The sequence below is a fragment of the Alexandromys fortis genome, unplaced genomic scaffold, assembly GCF_014885135.2.
Source record: "Alexandromys fortis isolate MF-2015 unplaced genomic scaffold, M_Fortis_MF-2015_v1.1 scaffold_98, whole genome shotgun sequence".
In the NCBI taxonomy this organism is placed as follows: Eukaryota; Metazoa; Chordata; class Mammalia; order Rodentia; family Cricetidae; genus Alexandromys; species Alexandromys fortis.
In genome coordinates, this window is record NW_026068002.1 from 1,732,836 (window position 1) to 1,751,594 (window position 18,759).

General features: G+C 39.0%; 1 protein-coding gene across 9 annotated transcripts in view; it reads left to right on the top strand.

The window, feature by feature from the left end:
• Nucleotides 1–18,759, top strand: part of Dock10 (dedicator of cytokinesis 10) — a 251,970-nt gene that overhangs the window by 50,779 nt on the left and 182,432 nt on the right. For 2 of the 9 annotated variants that reach the window (XM_050161075.1, XM_050161080.1), the window contains exon 1: nt 4,006–4,366. The exons of 3 other annotated variants lie outside the window; for them this stretch is intronic. In XM_050161075.1, the coding sequence (XP_050017032.1) occupies nt 4,208–4,366 (159 nt within the window). In that variant the 5' untranslated portion in view covers nt 4,006–4,207. Of the gene's footprint in view, nt 1–4,003; nt 4,367–18,759 lie in introns of those variants that run through there. 4 more of the 9 variants (XM_050161077.1, XM_050161076.1, XM_050161086.1 and 1 more) reach the window with 4 other exon arrangements.

Consider the following 18,759-nt stretch of genomic DNA (forward strand, 5'->3'; position numbering starts at 1 on the left):
TGAGCACCTTTCTCTGAGTTAGTGTTGAGTCATTCAGTCATTCACTTGGGACTTTGTTGTTCAAATGTGATTTTTTTTCCAAGCAATATCTTACTGTCAGTTTCACACACACACAAACACACACACACACACAGTGGGTTGGACTACATAAATTTTCTTGCAGTTCTAGAGACTGGAAACTCAAATTTCCTTCTCACCTATATAGCTGCCTTCTTTCTGTATCTTCTGTGGCCCCCTTACCTTTTGTATGTAAAGTCAGAAAGACAAACCTCAGTGTTTCTTCCTGTTATAAGGACACCTGTCTTAGCAGATTAGGGCCCCTCAATTATGACACCCCTTAACCTTTAACTACTGCTTAAATACCCTCTTCTTTAAGTGTGGCCATGTGGTGGGGAGTCCATCTTCATCATGGAAGTTTGCCCAATAATCTAAAATCTCAGCATTCCTATTTTCTATTAATGCATTTTCTATTATGCATTTTCTATTAAAGAGGAAAATCTACTCATAACTCATTACAGTTGAAACAGTCTTGAAATAGTGACCTAAAGCTCACACAGAGCAAAGCAGTGAAGTCTATGTCACCAGGATGTCCAGAAAATGCCAAAACTTCTCTCTTCCTGTCCCAAACCTTTTCATGACCAGTCCTGGTTTTCAGTACAGCAGAAGACCCCTAGACCCCAGCTGTAGGTCTACAATGTTTATCAGGAAAAGGCATAAAGCACCAAATGTTTGGGAAGACAAAGAAGCCATACTTCACCCTCATCCTGCAAACTACAGTCCTATTCAGAATGGTCAGGCTAGATTTAGATATGTGGCAAAATAGACGAGATGTATAGATGTAAACATACAACTCCTACATAATTTAACAAAGCTACGGCATGCCAATGTTTTCAGTTGGCATTATTTATTTAAATTAAATGTGTTTCCTTTCCTATTAAAGAAGAAAAAAAGACCTTTGGATACATTGCCCTAGTGGTAGAAATATCTGCTCCTACACTTAAGGAAATTTTAGGACAGAAAAAACTAAAACAAATACTCTGAAAAATTCATTCACCTGTCAGGATGTACACTTCCCAGTCAATGAACAGCTTTGGGAGTCAAGAGCAGGCACCCTTCAGGTAAAATGGGCTATTTGGGAAGTGACTTCCTATCCTGTCTCTTAATTCTTTCCTCTTTTCTTCTTATTCTTCTTCCTCCTCTTCTTTCCCTCTTCCCTTCTTCCCCTCCTCCTCTTCTTCTTACTATCTTTTCTCACTCTCCTTTTACTTCCTCTGATACCTTTCTGCCTGGGGTACAGTAACTTGGCAATGGCATCTTCCTTCCTCCTTCCTTTTGTCTCCTTTAGAAATGAAAGTTAATCCACATCTACACAACACGGCTTTCCCAAATCTTCCCCACCCCCATGAATGGTTGAAGATTTAATAATGAATTGGCACACAGTATGTATTTAACAACTCAAAAACTTGCTCCCAACACTTTGAGAGGCTTAGCAATTCACATTGTTAATGACAATATCACATTAGAAAAAGAAATCAAAATATCTCTTACTGGGTTTGCATTTAGTCAGCCAGTGACTAATGAAATCATAAGCTAATGTCCACCTAGGAAAAGGACATAGATAAAGCAAAGGAAAATTTCCATAAGTTATATGCAAGTTGGGTCATATTTGAAGCCAAATTATGATTCATATGAAAAAGAGCAGACTCTTGATGAAAGATATACAGCTTATTTTAAAATACTTCCTTTCTACCAATGTACATGCTATGTTGATATGAGGGAATGCTTCTTTAAGATTTCTATGTTCCCTAGTCAAACTCACCCATTGCCTCCATATAACCTTAGTGTTCAGAATCTAGCCTGTTTGTTACTGTTTTGCTGTCAATTTTTCATAGAACCTGTCAAACAAGTCTGATTCCTGTTTCCCACTTTTCATCTGTTTTGTTCCCCGTCCAGTGGATAAATGTTTTATACACAGAATTCAAAAGGAACTCGTCTTTGGGTATTCTCTTAAAATAGAGACTTGGAATCAGAAGGAAAGAATGAAGGAGTGAGAAAGGAAGACGGGGGAGGGTAGTGCAAGCCCCTCCCTAGCAGCCCGTCAATCATAGGGGCAGATTCCTCAGAGGCAAAGAGAGGATCGATGTAAACAGGCTTCTAATAGCTAGAAAGCATCCATGCGTTTCCCTAAAGACCGTGCCATCTGCCAAAACATTTGATTCCAAACACCACCCCGACTGTTAGCCAGACTTAGAGAGAGGTGACCAGAAGGGGACCTTTGGACCCCCAGGGCGTGTGACTGAGCTAGAACACTTCCCCTCTCCGTTGTCTGCCTGGAGCTGGAGGTGCTTGCTCATGGGCAGAGGCTCATTACCATGTAGAGAATTGGGGGGAGAGCTACTATGAGACTGCGGGAGAGGGATAGAGTGAGCACCACATTCATAGAGCCCAGAGGCGCAGCCATGTTTCAAAGGGTACACGCTCAAACACGGGCTGACCCTTGGCACTTCGTTTGCATATTCAGTACACTTGAGCCAGAAGATCTAAACTGTGGCCTCTTGTCAGTAAATGCCCCAGTCCTCTGAAGGGCAATGGTTTAAATTAGAGAGCAGGCAAGTTGACAGAAGTCCAGAGGAAGTTAAGGACTTGCCAGCACCGCTAGCATTTTTTTCTTCTTTCTCTGGCAGCACTAAAATATGTTTGCTCAAAACAGAGCAAGATGAAAACCATTGGCAGTCAGGACTTCTTAAAAGAGGAGGGGAAAGAGTGAAGAGAAACATGTTTTATTTCTCTGGCAGACATACCAATTAAAGTGATACTGTGTTGTGACAAATTACTGAGTAATTAATGCCTAATTGAGCAGTTTGCTATATGCTTCTACGAAAGTGACTTAAGTGTGCCTGAGTCAACCTCACATTACGGTAGAACAAACCTTTGCTAAGCAGCATACAGTCGCATTCTGGACGCAAGGAACCCCAAGACTAAATAAAATGTTGTTTTGTTTTGATTTTTTTCTTTAAATCTCTGAGAGTTGGGCTGAAAAAATTGGCTTGGCAAGAAGATCCCAACACTGAAAATCCTCCTGGGGATTTTATGCTTTCCTCGTTTGTAAGCAAAATCCATTTTCCATGAGATATTTTTAGCTCTTGTATCCCCTGCTGTCCTATTAGCTTTCAGTATACCATTAGATCTTGAGGCCATTCCAGATGGGTCATGTGATTTCTAAGCATCCCTTTTCAGTTCCCTCCTAAGTGACTAGTCTTACAGAAGTCAGAGAATACTAGACCCTTAACTACCAAAGACCTCAGTGTGTTGTTATGAAGCCTTGTTTCTTACTGATAGGATGTTAAAATGTTTTCCAGCTGCCTCTAAGAGGTCAGCTTGGCAGAGTGCACTGGGTGACCTCAGATAGAGAGAGGTTTTCAGCCCTGCAAACTGCCTATGTAAATATAAAAATGTATTAGGCTGCAGAACTGTGGCGGGGGACAGAAAGAACAACCACACCATTGAGAAGAAATCACGCTGAACACTGGCATCTCTCACATGGTCTGTTATGGCATGCATACTTTTGATAAACTGTCTTGATTCAGGGTACTCTACATTTCTAATGTCAATTTCTCTTCTGGAATTTATGCAAAGTAAAACACCGATGACTTAACGTCGTAACCAAAAAACTTCCTTCCGAAAGTGTTTACATTTTTTAGAACAATTGTTTGTCAGTCAATACACCTCCTTTGCCTTGGGAGGAGAAAAGTTAGCATGAAGTCTGATTTTCAGTTGTTTAATTTGAAGAATGATTTATGGTGTGGGTGGGTGTGTGTGGTGTGTGTGTGTGTGTGTGTGTGTGTGAGAGAGAGAGAGAGAGAGAGAGAAAGAGAGAGAGAGAGATGTATTTACCCAAAACTCTGAAGCAAGAATCCAAGACAGTCCCTGCAATGAACAGAAAGCATGCTTTTGAAATGCGCTGAGAAATCCTTTCTAGTTGAAACGTTCTGACGTTGTTGAGTGTGTTCAGTTTCCGTGGATCAAATCTTCCCCATCTCTGCATCCAAGCTATTTGGCCGTGATCAGATGATCATAGCTCAAGGAAGTGATTGGAGGGCGAGCCGGCTGCAGCTGCCGTGTAGGCTTGTGCTCAGGGACAAGGAGGCACTGTTTTTCAAACATAGCATCAACATAGAAGTTATTCCGTAGGCTCCAGGATGCAGCGATGGGCTGCACTGCCAGCATTGTTCTGCTTCAAGCTTTTCGCTCTGTGGTCCAGAGGAGCTGTCCACACATTTGCAGAAGACGCCAAGAGGAACCATCCCATGAAATCGTGCCTCTCGAAAGTGACGATGAAATGAGCAGACCCAGAACCCTCATAATGGTACTGTATGCTTAGCAAACAGACTCTTTTGACTGAACTGCTATTATGGAGATAGACGCTGCAATTTTGGGGAGGGTTTGGTGTTTTGGCTTCGGACCAAGATATGTATGACCTAGAGTTTGCTACCTTGTTGTTGCTGTTTCGGGGAAAAGCATCTCTCGGTAGCATTGCTATCATTAAGAGGACGGCTTTTCTTTCTTAGATCTGTCATTTAAATGTGTGGTGTGTGTCTGTGAAATCCTCTGCTTCCTAGCATTTGTATGATGTTAACTCTGCAGCATGGAAAGAAAAAAAAAGAACAAAAAGAAATTTGACATTTAGTTTCAGTGGTTTCTGTTGTAAGTCTTAATTTGGAAGAAGAGCCCAGATATGGTGGGTTTCTTTGTGTATCGCCTATAAACAATCATGTTTTGTAGATGCTGACAGTTAGATCTCTAACTTCAAGAGATCTGGGGTTATTTTTTCTGTCCTTTTCCTGACTCTGAAACAGAAATGCTTTTTCAAAACGCTTAGTTAACTTTGGCACAAAATCAGAGTAACGTATTAAGAGTTATGTGGAATGCGTGATATTTTCATTTAAAAGTTGTTTCTTACCAATTGTAAAATTCTATAATTTTTAAATTTGTGATTTTATTGTATCAGTGTTGCTCTTCTGTGCTTCTGTTTAAGCAGCGAGGATGAAGTAAAGAGTCCATTCTAACTTTAAGATTTGGGGAAGGGATCTGTTTAATCATTGGAATCCCCTGTCAGGATATAAATGGTGAGCTCCACTTTCCAAAACTGGGGATGTGTTGAAGTCAGAGTGCTTTCAACTCAATTTTTTTTTTCTTTTAGACTTTGGTGTTCAAGGATATAGTAAATAATGAATGAAAAATACCTGTTGCATTAACAGTTTTTAAATGAAAGTCATTTGGTCCTGGATGTGCCTCTGAGTGACAGGTGAACACAGTGTAACTTTCTATGCCTTCTCTTTTGACAAATCAAGGTTTGGGTTTTCACAAAGCAATATTGCTCTTGAATTGAGGGCTATGACTGTCTCTTCACAGAAGCAAAATGATTTCACACTTATTAACCCTATAAACTTAAAAGGGTTTGAGATTGCTCAAAGGTCAAAAAACCTTATTTTCTAACATTTATTAATAGTATCAACATATCCATAGATTCTACACAGATGTGTTAATGACACCAATAGTTTTTCTAATTAGATTATAATTTTTTTCAAAATAAGCAAAATATTTTAAAGTATTCAATAGCTGTTTACTATTTTCTACATATCCTTTTAGTTTATCTAGTTCTTTTACCAGAATTAAATGGAATGATAAAGAATTCACTATGGGTAGAACTAACTCTTATCCCTATATTTTAAATTTATAATGTTTCATCTTATATGAAACCACTTTTACCTACAAATACTTTTTTTTGTAGCATCTCTCTCTCTCTCTTTCTCACTCTGTGTGTGTGCACGTGTGCACGCATGTGTGTTTGGGATGGCAAATGAATGTTTTATCATGTTTTTTAATTCAGTAACCTTAAGGCAAATGAAAAGTCCTAAACTCAGGAAACAAAAAGAATCCACCATGTCATGATAATATACTATACATTTAAAAATCTAAAAGAAAGAATTTTGAATGCTATTTCACCACAAGTAAATGACAGGTGCTTGAGGAAATAAATGCCTATGCTGATCTAGACATGATGCCATGAATATGTAGATTGAAATACTACATGGCATCCCATAAATGTACACAACTGTCATGTGTCAATTAGAAAGTTGAGCATGTTTAGCAAGAACTTACTGGTGACAAAGTAGAGGTTCAGAAGACTGGACCCCTTGTTCACATCCTAGAACTGCTAAGTGTCAGCTCTGCAGGCCGCAGGGCCCACTGATTCCATTGCACTATTCACCCTGTTTCCTCCTCAAAGAGAATAAGGATGAAAGTGACAAACTCACTGAGTTTTCATGAGAAACTCTGGAGCCACTTAGAGGAACATATGCTGGTACAAAGTCACTGTGACCCTTGAAAATGTCCTCTAGGGCAGCTGCAGGATTCACACATGCAGCGCCATGAAGAAATGCACCAGGAATCTCTGCCCTGGCTGCAAAGCGTGAAGGTCGTGGTCATTTCAGGCAACTTTTTGAAATAGATGTGTTGTATTAGGGCTGTACTATTTAGTGAACAGATTTGTTAATGGGAGCATTGCCCAACTTCCAAGGTGTTGCTTTGACAGTGTTTGCTTGTTTCCACTTCATAAGGAGGCTCCTATGTGTGTGGATCCTAGATCTCTGGACTCCAGTGATTTTATATGAGAAGGCCTGGTGAGGCTGCTGGGAATCTGTGCTTTCAGCAAGAAATTCTGATTTATCCTACTAGAGCAGTGGTTCTCAACCTTCCCAGTGCTTCAGACCCTTTAACACACTTCCTCATGTTGTGATGACCCCCATCATAAAATTATTTTTGTTGCTACTTCAAAAACTATAATTTCACTACTGTTATGAATCATAATGTAAGTATCTGATATTCAGGGCATCTGATATGAAACCACCGTGAGAAGGTCATTTGGTCCCTGAAGGGGTCATGACCTTCCCGTTGAGAACCAGTGCAATAGAGAATGACCTGGGATGTGTGAGCATGGCTCTGTTTTGAACTCTCCACCTTGCTCTCCTTCAACCTGATGAATCTGAATTTTGACTCATGCATTTGAGAGTCTCTAGAAAATAGTAACAGACTCTGTGGTTACAGAGGGCAAGCTTAGGAGCTGTGAGAACATCAGCAGTCAGAAAGCTATTGCAGTGGCACCAGCTGAAGTCCAGTATGCCTTTCTCCTGGGTTAGTGAGAAGTGTTTGGATTCTGGTGACATGTTGGTAGCCAAACAACTAGTTTTTGCATAAGTTACTTACAAGGTGTGGGGAAAAGAAAGCAGTATGGGTTTACTGTGCACATGTCTTTAAAGGGTTATTAATTTTTTATCATATGTGTGTGAATGTTTGGCCTACATATATGTATCTGTACCATGTAGCTTGGTGTCCACAGAAGGCATCCAGTCTTGTGGAACTTGGTGGTTGTGAACCCCTACACCTAGCTCTTGGAAACTGATCCCAGGACCTCTGCAAGAGCAGCAAGCACCCTTAACTGCTGAGAGATCCCCTCATCCCCTGCTGTTAAGTTTTTACCTGGGTATTCAGAACCAATTTTTTCTTTAGTAGGAAAGTGTATGAAAACAGGGCGTAGGAGTGTGGCCCTGCCCATTATAAAGGTACTGAGTTCTCAGTGCTTTATAGGTCTATGCTGACAATGTCAAGTAGGAAGCTAGATGTGTAACTCTGGAACTTTAAGGAAGTGTGTCCAGAGGAGTAAAGCCTGACCCAATGTGAATACCAATGAATGATTGATGAAGAGGCAAGCGGTCACTTTTCTGATGCACTGTATTGTGTATGATGTGTAAGTCCATTTCATAGCTAAACACATATTGCCTTCTAACCTGTCTTGGACTGAACTTTTAATTGCTAATTCACTATTTATATATTTTTCTTTTATTGCTGGCATATGGGAAATAGGTAGGGACTGAGTATGTTTTTTTGTTTGTTTGTTTTGTTTTTTTTTTTTTTTGGTTTTTGTCCTTTTATTGCCTCATTGGTACCCAGATCAATGCCTTTTATCCTTTTATAGACTAGAATTGAGTAAGGACCTCTGGACTGGCATCTTTGAACAACTAACACCAAGATGAAAACTTGATTAGCTCCTAACTCTTAATTAAACTGCACAGGGATGAGCTGAGGCGGGAGGTGCACATAAGGGTTGGATACTGATGTCGTGCAGATGTGGTGTTGCCACTCAGAACGTGATACTGGTATCTATCTTAAAGAATTTCATTTGAGTGTTCTCACTCAGAAATCAGCTTGGGCTTTATGATAGAAGTTTGGGTGTGTCATCCAAACTAAAGAGATTTGTTAAACATGAAAATGAAAGATTTCTTTAGTCCTTTTGCCATTTATATGGGACGCATAAATCCTGACAGTTGAGACTATTAGAATTCAATGAGGATAAACTGATAAAATGTTAAGACAGTTTTTCAAAGTATGATGCATGTTCCTGTGGGTGTGAGGAATGTTCTTGGGGATATGAAGACAGAAGTTAGCCTTAGCTTTCATTCCTTAGGGCATTTTCGACTTTATTTTTTGGGACAGTCTTTCTCAGTTGTCTGGAAGTTGCTCATCACCCTAAGCTGACTGACTAGCAAGCCCCAGTGATCTGCCTAGCCAGTACTGGGGTTTCAGGTGAGTACCACCATAGCTTTTTTCTCTATATTTTTTTTTATATTATTGAGCTATACATTTTTCTTTGCTTTTTTCCCTGCCTCTCCATTCCCCTTCAACCCTCTCCCATGGTTCCCATCCTCCCATTTTACTCAGGAGATCTTGTCACCATAGCTTTCTTATGTGGGGTCCAGAACTTAAACTTGGGTCTTTACGCTACAGTAACCACTTCACCCATTCAGCTATCTCCCCGCCACCTCAAATATTTATAAATTGTTTTTCTTATCCCACTGACAGCATGTTTTGATAAAGTTTACACATAGCTAAGTTAATATGTATAGGTCTGTTTTCTGGTTAATTCCTGTAATTTCGTATGTCTTATAGTCACTGCTCATCCCAGAGGTTTTCTTCATTTTTAAGTCTTTTATCCCCCCTCTCAAATCAAGAATGATTATCCACTGATGCAAGAGGAGACTGTGGAGCAACTGTCAGGTAGGCTTTTGTCTCCCTCTGGCTATATAATGAATTCTCCCATAGCAGAGTCGCAAGTCTCAACTAGAAAGTGAAACATTTTCAAAATTCATCAACATTTTGTGATGATTCTGAAACAGTAGAAACCATAAAATTTAATTTTGGGGATAATGAGGATATAGTGTATACATAAAACCAAATTTGGCTCTGTCATTAATATTGCTCAAAGGCCAAGAGATAAAACAACAATGTAAAGGTGTAAAGTCTGTGAGGTGAAGTCCCCGCCAGTCAACAGTGTGCTCGTATATGACAAAACTAACATGCTGAGTGACTCTCAGTTACAATTGCTGCCCCAAGGCCTGAATCATAAGCTACCCTTTAATACCGTCAAGTTTTCTGCTCAACGCTGTTGTGAACTATACAGCATTTATGTCAACTATTACTTTTAGTAGTAAATATGGATGACTTTCATAATTTAAAATGAAAGAAAATGACAAAACCAAATATAAGGAGGAGAAAGAAAGAAAGAAAGAAAGAAAGAAAGAAAGAAAGAAAGAGAAAATTCCAGAGAGACACAGAGAAGATGCATGGTCCACCAAGTCTACAATCCTATAGTGACAGAAAATTTGCTAACCATTGCCTGGTAAATGACAAGGCTTCAACCATTGGGGAATCTTCTTTTTCCTACATTTTGACTTCTATAGTATATTGTATTATCTAGTTGATCTAAAGGACCTTGGATTTTCTTCTGGGTGTTTCTTGTTTACCTCAATGTCTAGGAGCTTAGTATGGTTGTGTAGTGACTTCTAAATTTAGAGTCAGAAGAATGAAGATCAGACTCTCAAATTACCTTATTTAATGAAAACCCAGATGACCTGGTCATGCTGGTTTGACGTAGGGGAAGGTGTCTCTTATCTGTTAGTGAATCAGAATCTTTACCTTATAGAATCACACTGTATAATCAGTATCTGTGTTAGTTGCTATTCTTAGCTCTATGACAAAATGCCTATAAAAGCAATCTAAGTGAGAAAAGATTTCTTCTTGGCTTATAGCTTGGGGAGACGTCACTCCACCATAACAGGGAAGGTGTAGAAATGCTCATGGTGAGGTAAACCTATGGCAGAGACTTCTCGCACTTCAAGGACAGGAGGTAGTGTGAGCAAGAGTAGAACTAAAGTACAGCCGTAACCTTCAAAGGCCTGTCCCTCCTTACCTACTTCCTCCAACAAAGGACCCCATCTTAAATACTCCTTAACCTTTAAATCAACACCACAGGTGTTGGCCTAGAGTGCAAACTGTGAGCTTGAGGGAGCCATTTCAGAATCAACTCCAGAAGCTTCACTCAGGCTGGAAAACTGCAGTTGTGCAGGCTAGCTTAGTCTACAAGAGACTTATGCTACCCACTGGGTAATTCATGCAGCAAGACAAGGAGGTCATTTGCATCAGGACTTAATGCATTTCTTCCATATCCATTCTCAGAGCCTGTTTCAGAGATGGTGCTCCAAAACCAGAGGCTTAGGAGTGTGTTAGTACAGTCTGCTTGAGTTACTCCCTGACCTCTGTTTTTAAATTTCCTTCCAAGGTGGAAGCACAATAATCCTTGCTTCTTGCTAAAGTACTTTTAAATACCAGGATAAGAAACAAGATGAGCCAGGTGGTGGTAGCACACGCCCTTTAATCCCAGTACTCAGGAGGCAGAGACAGGCGGATCTCTGTTATTTTGAGGCCAGCCTGGTCTACAGAGCAAGTTATAAGACAGGTTCCAAAGCTATGAAAAAACCCTGTCTCAAAACAAAACAAAAAACTAAATAAATAAAACAAGATGAAGGAATAAAATAATTATTTATAAAAATAATAATTTCATTTCTCTGGGACTCATTTGTTTACATATATGCTTAGTGAACAAAATCAAGACCAACGAGGAGTTTGATACGGGAACAACTTCAGAGAAAATAAAATAATCTCCTTCTATCTCTCTACTAAATAACCTAATAAAACTTTTGCGAAGGGATCCTTCATATTCTTTGCCCAGTTGCGTATCTGTTGAATGGCTCTTAGAGGAAAAGGCTTTTAAAGTCTCTAAATCCCAAGTTAATGTTCTGCTCTGCTTTAGTGAGAATGGATTTGAATATACCGACTTAAGACTCCCTCAGGAAAGAAATCCCGTGTAAATAATGGAAACTGAGTTTAAATGGTGTGCCAAAGATAGTATAGCACAGAGCCTAAAAGCCCAGAGAATCTTTGGCAGTAAGTTTTGCGTGTGAACTCATTTTCAACTGAATCATGAGGCCAAAGAAAAGAGATGGATGCTTTCAAGGTCTTCTCCCTGGGTAGAAGAATTAATTGAATGTACTTGGATCTTAGCAATTAACAATACAAACCTTTCAGGAAAGGGATTACAGAACCCAGATAACATAGGGTATTTGCTTGTGCAAATGATAGCTCACTGTTACAGTTTTCTAAATGGCACCAATTGAAAATGATAAGGAACAAATAGTGTTTTAAAATTAAGATCTATAGTATGATAAATAACAGCAGAAAGTCATGGGTGTGACGGGAGATATGATAGCCAGTCGTGTAACAAAACAAATGCACAGATTCAATTATATAGATTGATGTAGGTATAAACAAGTGTGTGTGTGTGTGTGTCTGTGTGTGTGTAAAATATTCTACCTCAGTGATTCAGTGATATAATGCTTCGGGAGAAGCCATGGTGTAAAGATTGTAAAGATTATATTATCAAATAGAAACATTTTGTTATATGTTTAGAAAAAGAATGAAATCAAATTATTGATACCAAAAATTTCTTAATTTTTGAAATATGATTAAATATATTTTATTAGTGTGACATGTTTCCTTTCAATGTTTCTTTGTTGTGTGGAAGAGTGGGTTTTACACTCATTCCCTCGATTTTAGGATTCAATATGACCCAACCCTAAACCCTGATCTTGAGAAATAATAGGGATATAATTGAGAAACTGAAAAAAAAAGTAGTGATACAATTGAAAGTCAAATATGTCGTTTGCAAGTCAAATCTGAATGCAGCAACTTGTCTTGCTTCTTCAGTGAGGTTTTCCTTAAAAGTCAATTTATTCTCTCAGGTTTTGTCTTCATGGAGCTGATTTGCTTAGTTAGGGACTACAGTTTAAGACTGCTGAAATTCCTGCTATAGTTTGAATCTGGAGTTTCCCCAAATACCTAGGTGTCACAAATTGGCAGTGAGTTTATGGCACTACCTGGAGGTGGTGAGACCTGTAAGAATTAAGGCCTAATGGAGGAGGCAAGATCAGTAAGATGCACCTGTGGAGGCCCTGTTGGGAGCCCAGCCCCTCCTGTCACTTGTTTTGCTTTCTGAATGTCAGAAGGTAGAGAGCTTCCTTCCTATGTACTCCCACATAGCTGTACTGCTTTGCTACAGGTCCAAATGCTATGAACTAATGAACCACGAGCTTAAGTGTCAAAAATAGAAGCCAAATCAGCCTTTCCTCCTCAGCAGAGGATCTCAGGTTGTCTTTTTACAGCAGCAGAACGCTGACTGCTACAATCCATTTCCTAAAATCATTTTTATTTTATGCTTCACTTTTAAAGTTGCATTCAGTCTACCGGTGTTGAGTGTGTCACTGATTGTCTAAGCAAAAGAACTCAGCACAGAGCTGAACTGAGCAGAAGACTGAAAGACAATATCATTTAGTATTCGTCAGGCACAGGTGACAACAATCTGGCTGCTCATGCAGTACACAGTTTGAAGGCCAAAGCAGAGCTCAGATGGTTGAGGATCTTGATTGGTACTTCAGCGAGAGCTGCAGTGTTACCTTAGTGATATAACCTTCCTGCATCCAGGCACATCCAATGAAGTAGCCTTAGTTCAGAGACCCAGAGAACGACAAGATGCTAAAAGAAAACAGAACATTCTCTGTTAAAACAGGACATGAGAAAGCGCCATGTGTCAGTCCTCCTTGCGTGTGTAGTCTGAATCTTTCACCAAACCACCTGCTGACTGTATGAGTCCTGGGTTAGTTATCTCAATTATTTCTGTGGTAGGTGCCTTGTCTGTGAAATGGACGAATGAATATACCCATGTGTATTCATTTCCTATTGCTGCCATGATAAAATATCACAGAGTAGTTTTGAATGGCACACGCATTGTCTTTCAATTAAAACAGCACACATTTATTATCTCATATTTCTGGAGCAGAAATCTGATGCAGATCTTACTAGATGGAAATTGGTAGAGCTGCTTTTCCTGGAGGTTCTAGGAAAGAATTGGCTTTCTAGTCTTTTCCAGCTTCAAGAGGCCATCCACATTCATTGGAATGTGTTGTGGTTTGAGAATGGCTCCCATAGTCTCATGTATTTAAGTGTATGTTTGCTCCCCAGTTGGTGGAACTATTTGGGAAGGATTAGGAGGACTTGGTTGGAGGAGGTGTGTCACTGGGGGTGTGAACTTTGAGATTTCAAAGCCCACACCATTTTCAGTTAGCTCTCTGTCTCTCTGTCTCTGTCTCTGTCTCTGTCTCTCTCTGTCTCTCTCTCTCTCTGTCTCTCTCTCTCTCTGCTTTGTGGTTGTTGTCTCAACATGTGAGCTCTCAGCTTTTAAAGCCAGTGGCGAAGCATCTTCCTATGGCTCTGGCCCCTGACTCTCAGCCTTCTCTCAGGACCCTGTAATTCCCTGGGTAATTTGGGCTTTCCTCATCTGTAAATTAGTAACCTTATCTCCCCTGTTACAGTCTTAACTCCTTCAAGTCTTATAAATGATACATTGCTAACTTCCTAAGATTAGAATGTACACAGTGCTCAAAAAATCTATAATCCTGTCTGCCATATAATCTCAGGAAGTTATTTCAAAGACCCAGTGGATAAATACAAGTAGCACATCTATAATAAATCCTGATGATTAGGAAGAGTCCAGTAAATTTTAGTTATTTTATTGTTTTTTTTACTCTCTTGATAAAATGTGTTCATAAATTTTCTTTACTTTGGCATTACTTTGTGAAAAAGAATTGGATTGCTAAAAAGAACCTTAATTTGTGCTTCATGGAATATAAAAAGATGGGAAGACAAACAAATTTTTAACGTAGCACTTTAATATTTATTCAGTAGAATATTCACATGAATAGATTACTTAGAGAACATACAAGAGTGTTTGAGTTTCTCTTTTGTTACACCATCACTTACTTGTTCTTTGAAATTTATTTTCTCACATTTTTAAATCACTTATTAAAGGAGTAGTTCTCCTTTTTCATTTTTAAGTTACACAGAATTTAGAAATAATAAGGACCAAAGATGCAATTGTAAGGACTGTTTAATGCTAGGGGATATGGAGGAGGAACAATAGGTAAAGTGACTGCCCAGCATCCTTCTACAATGCTGGCACAATGACACAGGTTTATGATCCCAGTGTTAGATCTCAAGGGCTTGCTGGTCAACAGCCTAATCAAAACAGTGAGCACTGAGTTCAGTAAACACCCCTTTTTCTTTGTTTTTATTGAGCTCTACATTTTTCTTTGCTCCCCTCCTTGCCTCTCACCTCCCTGCTTCAACCCTCCCTCAAAGTCCACATGCTCCCAATTTACTCAGGAGATCTTGTTTTTTTCTACTTCCTATGTAGATTAGATCCATGTAAGTCTCTCTTAGAGTCCTCTTTGTTGTCTAAATTCTCTGGGATTGTGGTTTGTAGGCTGGTTTTCTTTGCTTTTTATTTAAAAAACCACCTATGAGTAAGAACATATGATAATTGTCTTTCTGTGTCTGGGATACCTCATTCAAAATGCCTTCAAAAGATAAAGTGGAAAGTGATAGAGGAACATTTTCAGTGCCAACTTCTGCACATGTACACACACACACACACACACACACACACACACACACACTGGCCAGAACAGCATATATGTGTACATGCACACACACAAAAATCCAGTGTACATTTATACTCGTAGCACATTTCAATGTGAATGCTGTTATTATCACAAACGTTTGCTTAGTCTATAGAGGTCATAAAATTTATAATTAAAAGAGTAAATGCCCACACTTTGTTTTTGAAATTTAAAGATTTTACAATAACTAGTTTATCAATTGTTAATGTTAAGTTACTTAAGTTGAAGCAAAATTAAGACAAATTTACCTACTGTTGAAGCACTTTTCAAGCACTCCTTGGCCACAGATAGTTCTTGCTGCTGTGTTAGACAGCGTAGGCACAGCAAGTAGTAAACTTGTCCAAAGTCATACATCTCAGGATTTTGTCACACTACCTTTGAACTCAGGACAGTGCTTGTAGTCACACTGCTGCACTATCATACCCTGTGTGTGATCTCCAACAAAGCCTGGCTTACCAGTGTTCGCTTCCTTGTCTAGTCATGTGTTCATTTCTTTGATTAAAACAAAAGCTAGACACAACAACAACGATTGGCCCTTTTGCATCTTTAAATTATGTAGAGAGAGCATAAAGGAGAATAGGTCAACTGCTAATCTGGGTGTTTAAGGTGAATTAAAAATGTATCATCTTGTCCCTAGACTATTCTTCTAAAGTGGATAATTGGCAGCCTTATTGCATTGGCAAGTGGGCTATAACAAAAATAGATAGAAATAAGTGGTATGAAGGCTAGTGGTAGAGACAGAAAGCATTCTGTGTAGACACTGGCCAGCATGTGTCTGCCACTTACCTTGTTTCTGGCAGCCCAGCCAACCCTACGCCTTATTTCTACCTTCAGAGGATCATACCCAATCCTTGCTTTCCACTGACTAGGACTCCTCTCCTACAGCCTGGCCAGATCCACTATTTTTACATGTCTACCTACTTTCTCACTTCTAGTCTAGTTATATCCATTGCCCCCTCTTCTATTCCATGTCTCTATTATCTCAGGCCTGAATTTCTTGCTGCTGTATTGGGCATTGTAGGCACAAAAGATTGAATTTGTGCGAAGCCAAGCCTCTCTAATGGATTCTCATGGCTTTTGTACTCAGAACAGTTCTTGCACTGACACTCTACAGAGCCTTGTGCAAACCACACCTGACTCACCTATAAGCACAAGAGTGTACCATTCTTCAGCATGGTTACCAGTACTGCAAGATGCCTGAAGCTTCTCCTTAAGTTTACAAAAATCTCCAGTGAAGACTGTATAGAATAAGAAAACTCTGAGAATTTGAGGGCATAGATTCCAGTTGCCTTGCTGGAAAGGAAAGATCAATATGGAGGAGATAAACTTGTATGGCAATGGTTTTTATAACAGTTGGTTCCAGAGTAAGTGTATTTGATCAGTTCTGGAAATCAATAGATTCGTATTCTTTTTAATATATGCTGGTCCCTGGCCTTTAGCTCAAAGACAGTGGACTGCAGCTCTGTGTGCGCTTTCAAATAGAATGACATTAACACAAGCTGCAGAATGTCATAGTAATAATCATTTCAGTAACTAGGAAATACTCACCAGTTTTTATCATCTTATGAATAAATCCATTTGGGGGTATGAAGTCAATTCTGCCTTTCTCTATGCAAGGGACTCCTACTCCAAGTTAGTCTCTTGACTATTTCTCAAAGACTAAATAAAAAATGTATTCAAGTTAATCTGTAGAGGTGAACAATGGCAAAAACAGGGTCATCTAAGTTTCAGAAAACATGTGGGGACCCATGGGGACCATGGCAGAGATGATGAGGGACTTAGAAGGTAAATTACTTTCTTGTCATTCTTCACATTAACTCCTTACAGGTCTCTTTTTGGAGAAAAGACATGCATCTCTGTGGCCTTATAGAACTCTGACTCTCAAAGTTCTGTGACAGAAACCAGACAGTCTAATACATGGCCAGCTTGGTTACTGTTGATGAAATATGGGACTCTAGGGTAAATCTTTGAGTCCTCCATACCTCTGTGTCCTGAATTGAGGTGTAAAAATGACCATTCATAGTGCTGCTGCTGCTGCTGCTGCTGATGATGATGATGATGATGATGATGATAAGGATGTCCAGAGTGAAAATACTCCCAAAACACTGTTTAGGTTGCCCAGGGACTATACTTCATTATATTCATAAAATGTGAATATCCACTGCTCTCCAGCACTATAGGTGTTAAGATAATGAACTTTGGAGGTAGAAGCATGATCTGGGTATTATTTTGGGATGATTCTTGGGAGGCATTTTAGCATGCCATTTTCCATTGTTACAGAAACTAGAATGTTGAGTTAGAGACTCAATAAATTAACAAGTTATCCCCAAAAGAAGTTTCCTCAGTTAGAGTTTCTATAGCTGTGATAAAACACTATGACCAAAATTGGAGGAAAGTATTGGAGGGGGATGTGTTTGTCCTGGCCACCCAGAACAGAAATAATCACATAGAAACCGTATTATTTAAATCACTACTTGGCCGATTAGCTCTAACTTCTTATTGACTAACTATTACATATTAATTTAACCCATTTCTATTAATCTAATTTTTTGTCACATGGCTGTGGCTTACTGGCTAAAGTTCTGGCGTCTATCTCTGGCAGGGCTACATGGCTTCTCTCTCACTCTGCTTCCTTTCTCCCAGCATTCAGTTTAGTCCTCCCTATCTACCTAAGTTCTGCCCAATCAACAGGCTCAAAGCAACTTCTTTATTCATAATGGTATTCACAGCATACAGGGTGGAATCCCACATCACCTCCACTTTTCTATTTAAATAAAAATGAAGGTTTTAACTATAACATAGTAAAATTACATATAACAAAGCAGTTATTAAGCAATTATTAGTTACAATATTTATATCTACTTTATCTTTTATTATAACTAAGGAAAACTATAACTATAAATTTTTTAACTCCATCAAAGACTCCAGAAGGATATAATGTTAGCTAAGTTAACAGGAAGTGTATTGTAAGCAACTTCCAGAACTCTAGAATTGACAGAGACATCTCACTTCCTGGACACTCACCCAAAGTTGTTCTGTACTGTTGGGGCATCTTCAGCCTACAGGCCCATAGTATCCAGCAGATTTTTTCATGAAGCAGGAAATTTTAAAAACAGCCTATATTGGCAGTTTGTCAGTCAATTTCTTCTGTGTCCTGCAGAATGTCTGGAAGACACTTTCATGAAGCAGGAATACCAAAGGATCATCTCACCTTCAGGCAAATTTAGCAGTCATTTTTCTTCAGATCCTGTATGTCCAGTTCAACAAGCAGTCCAGGCAAGAGAAGTTTCTTGCCCAAATGGCTAACCAACTCCATAAGGAATCTCTTTGATGCCCATCTTCCCCTTGAAATACATTGGTGCTGCCAGGAGCAGATGTCTCTCAGTGTCATGAAAAGTCCTAAGTTTTTAAAACATTTTAAATGCCATATTCTGTAGTCTTTGAAAGGTTTGAAAGATGCCTATCCATCTGAAATACATCTTTTTACATCTAGAAAACCTAACTAACATGACTAAGAGCTTGACTATTATAGACAATTATATATTAACCTATATTTCTTAATTATACATTACATTTTTAAATGAATTGCATGATCACAATACCTTAATCAAGAGCATAAATATACATATAACAAAACTGACCTAAAATTTGTATCAATGAAGCAAAATCCATGTCAATGCAAACTATCCTTCTCTATATAATATCCCCCTTTAAATTTAAAGAAACATTTATAAATAATATTTGGGAATATGGATTGACTTACCCTTCTATATCACTGCTCATCATCAAAGAA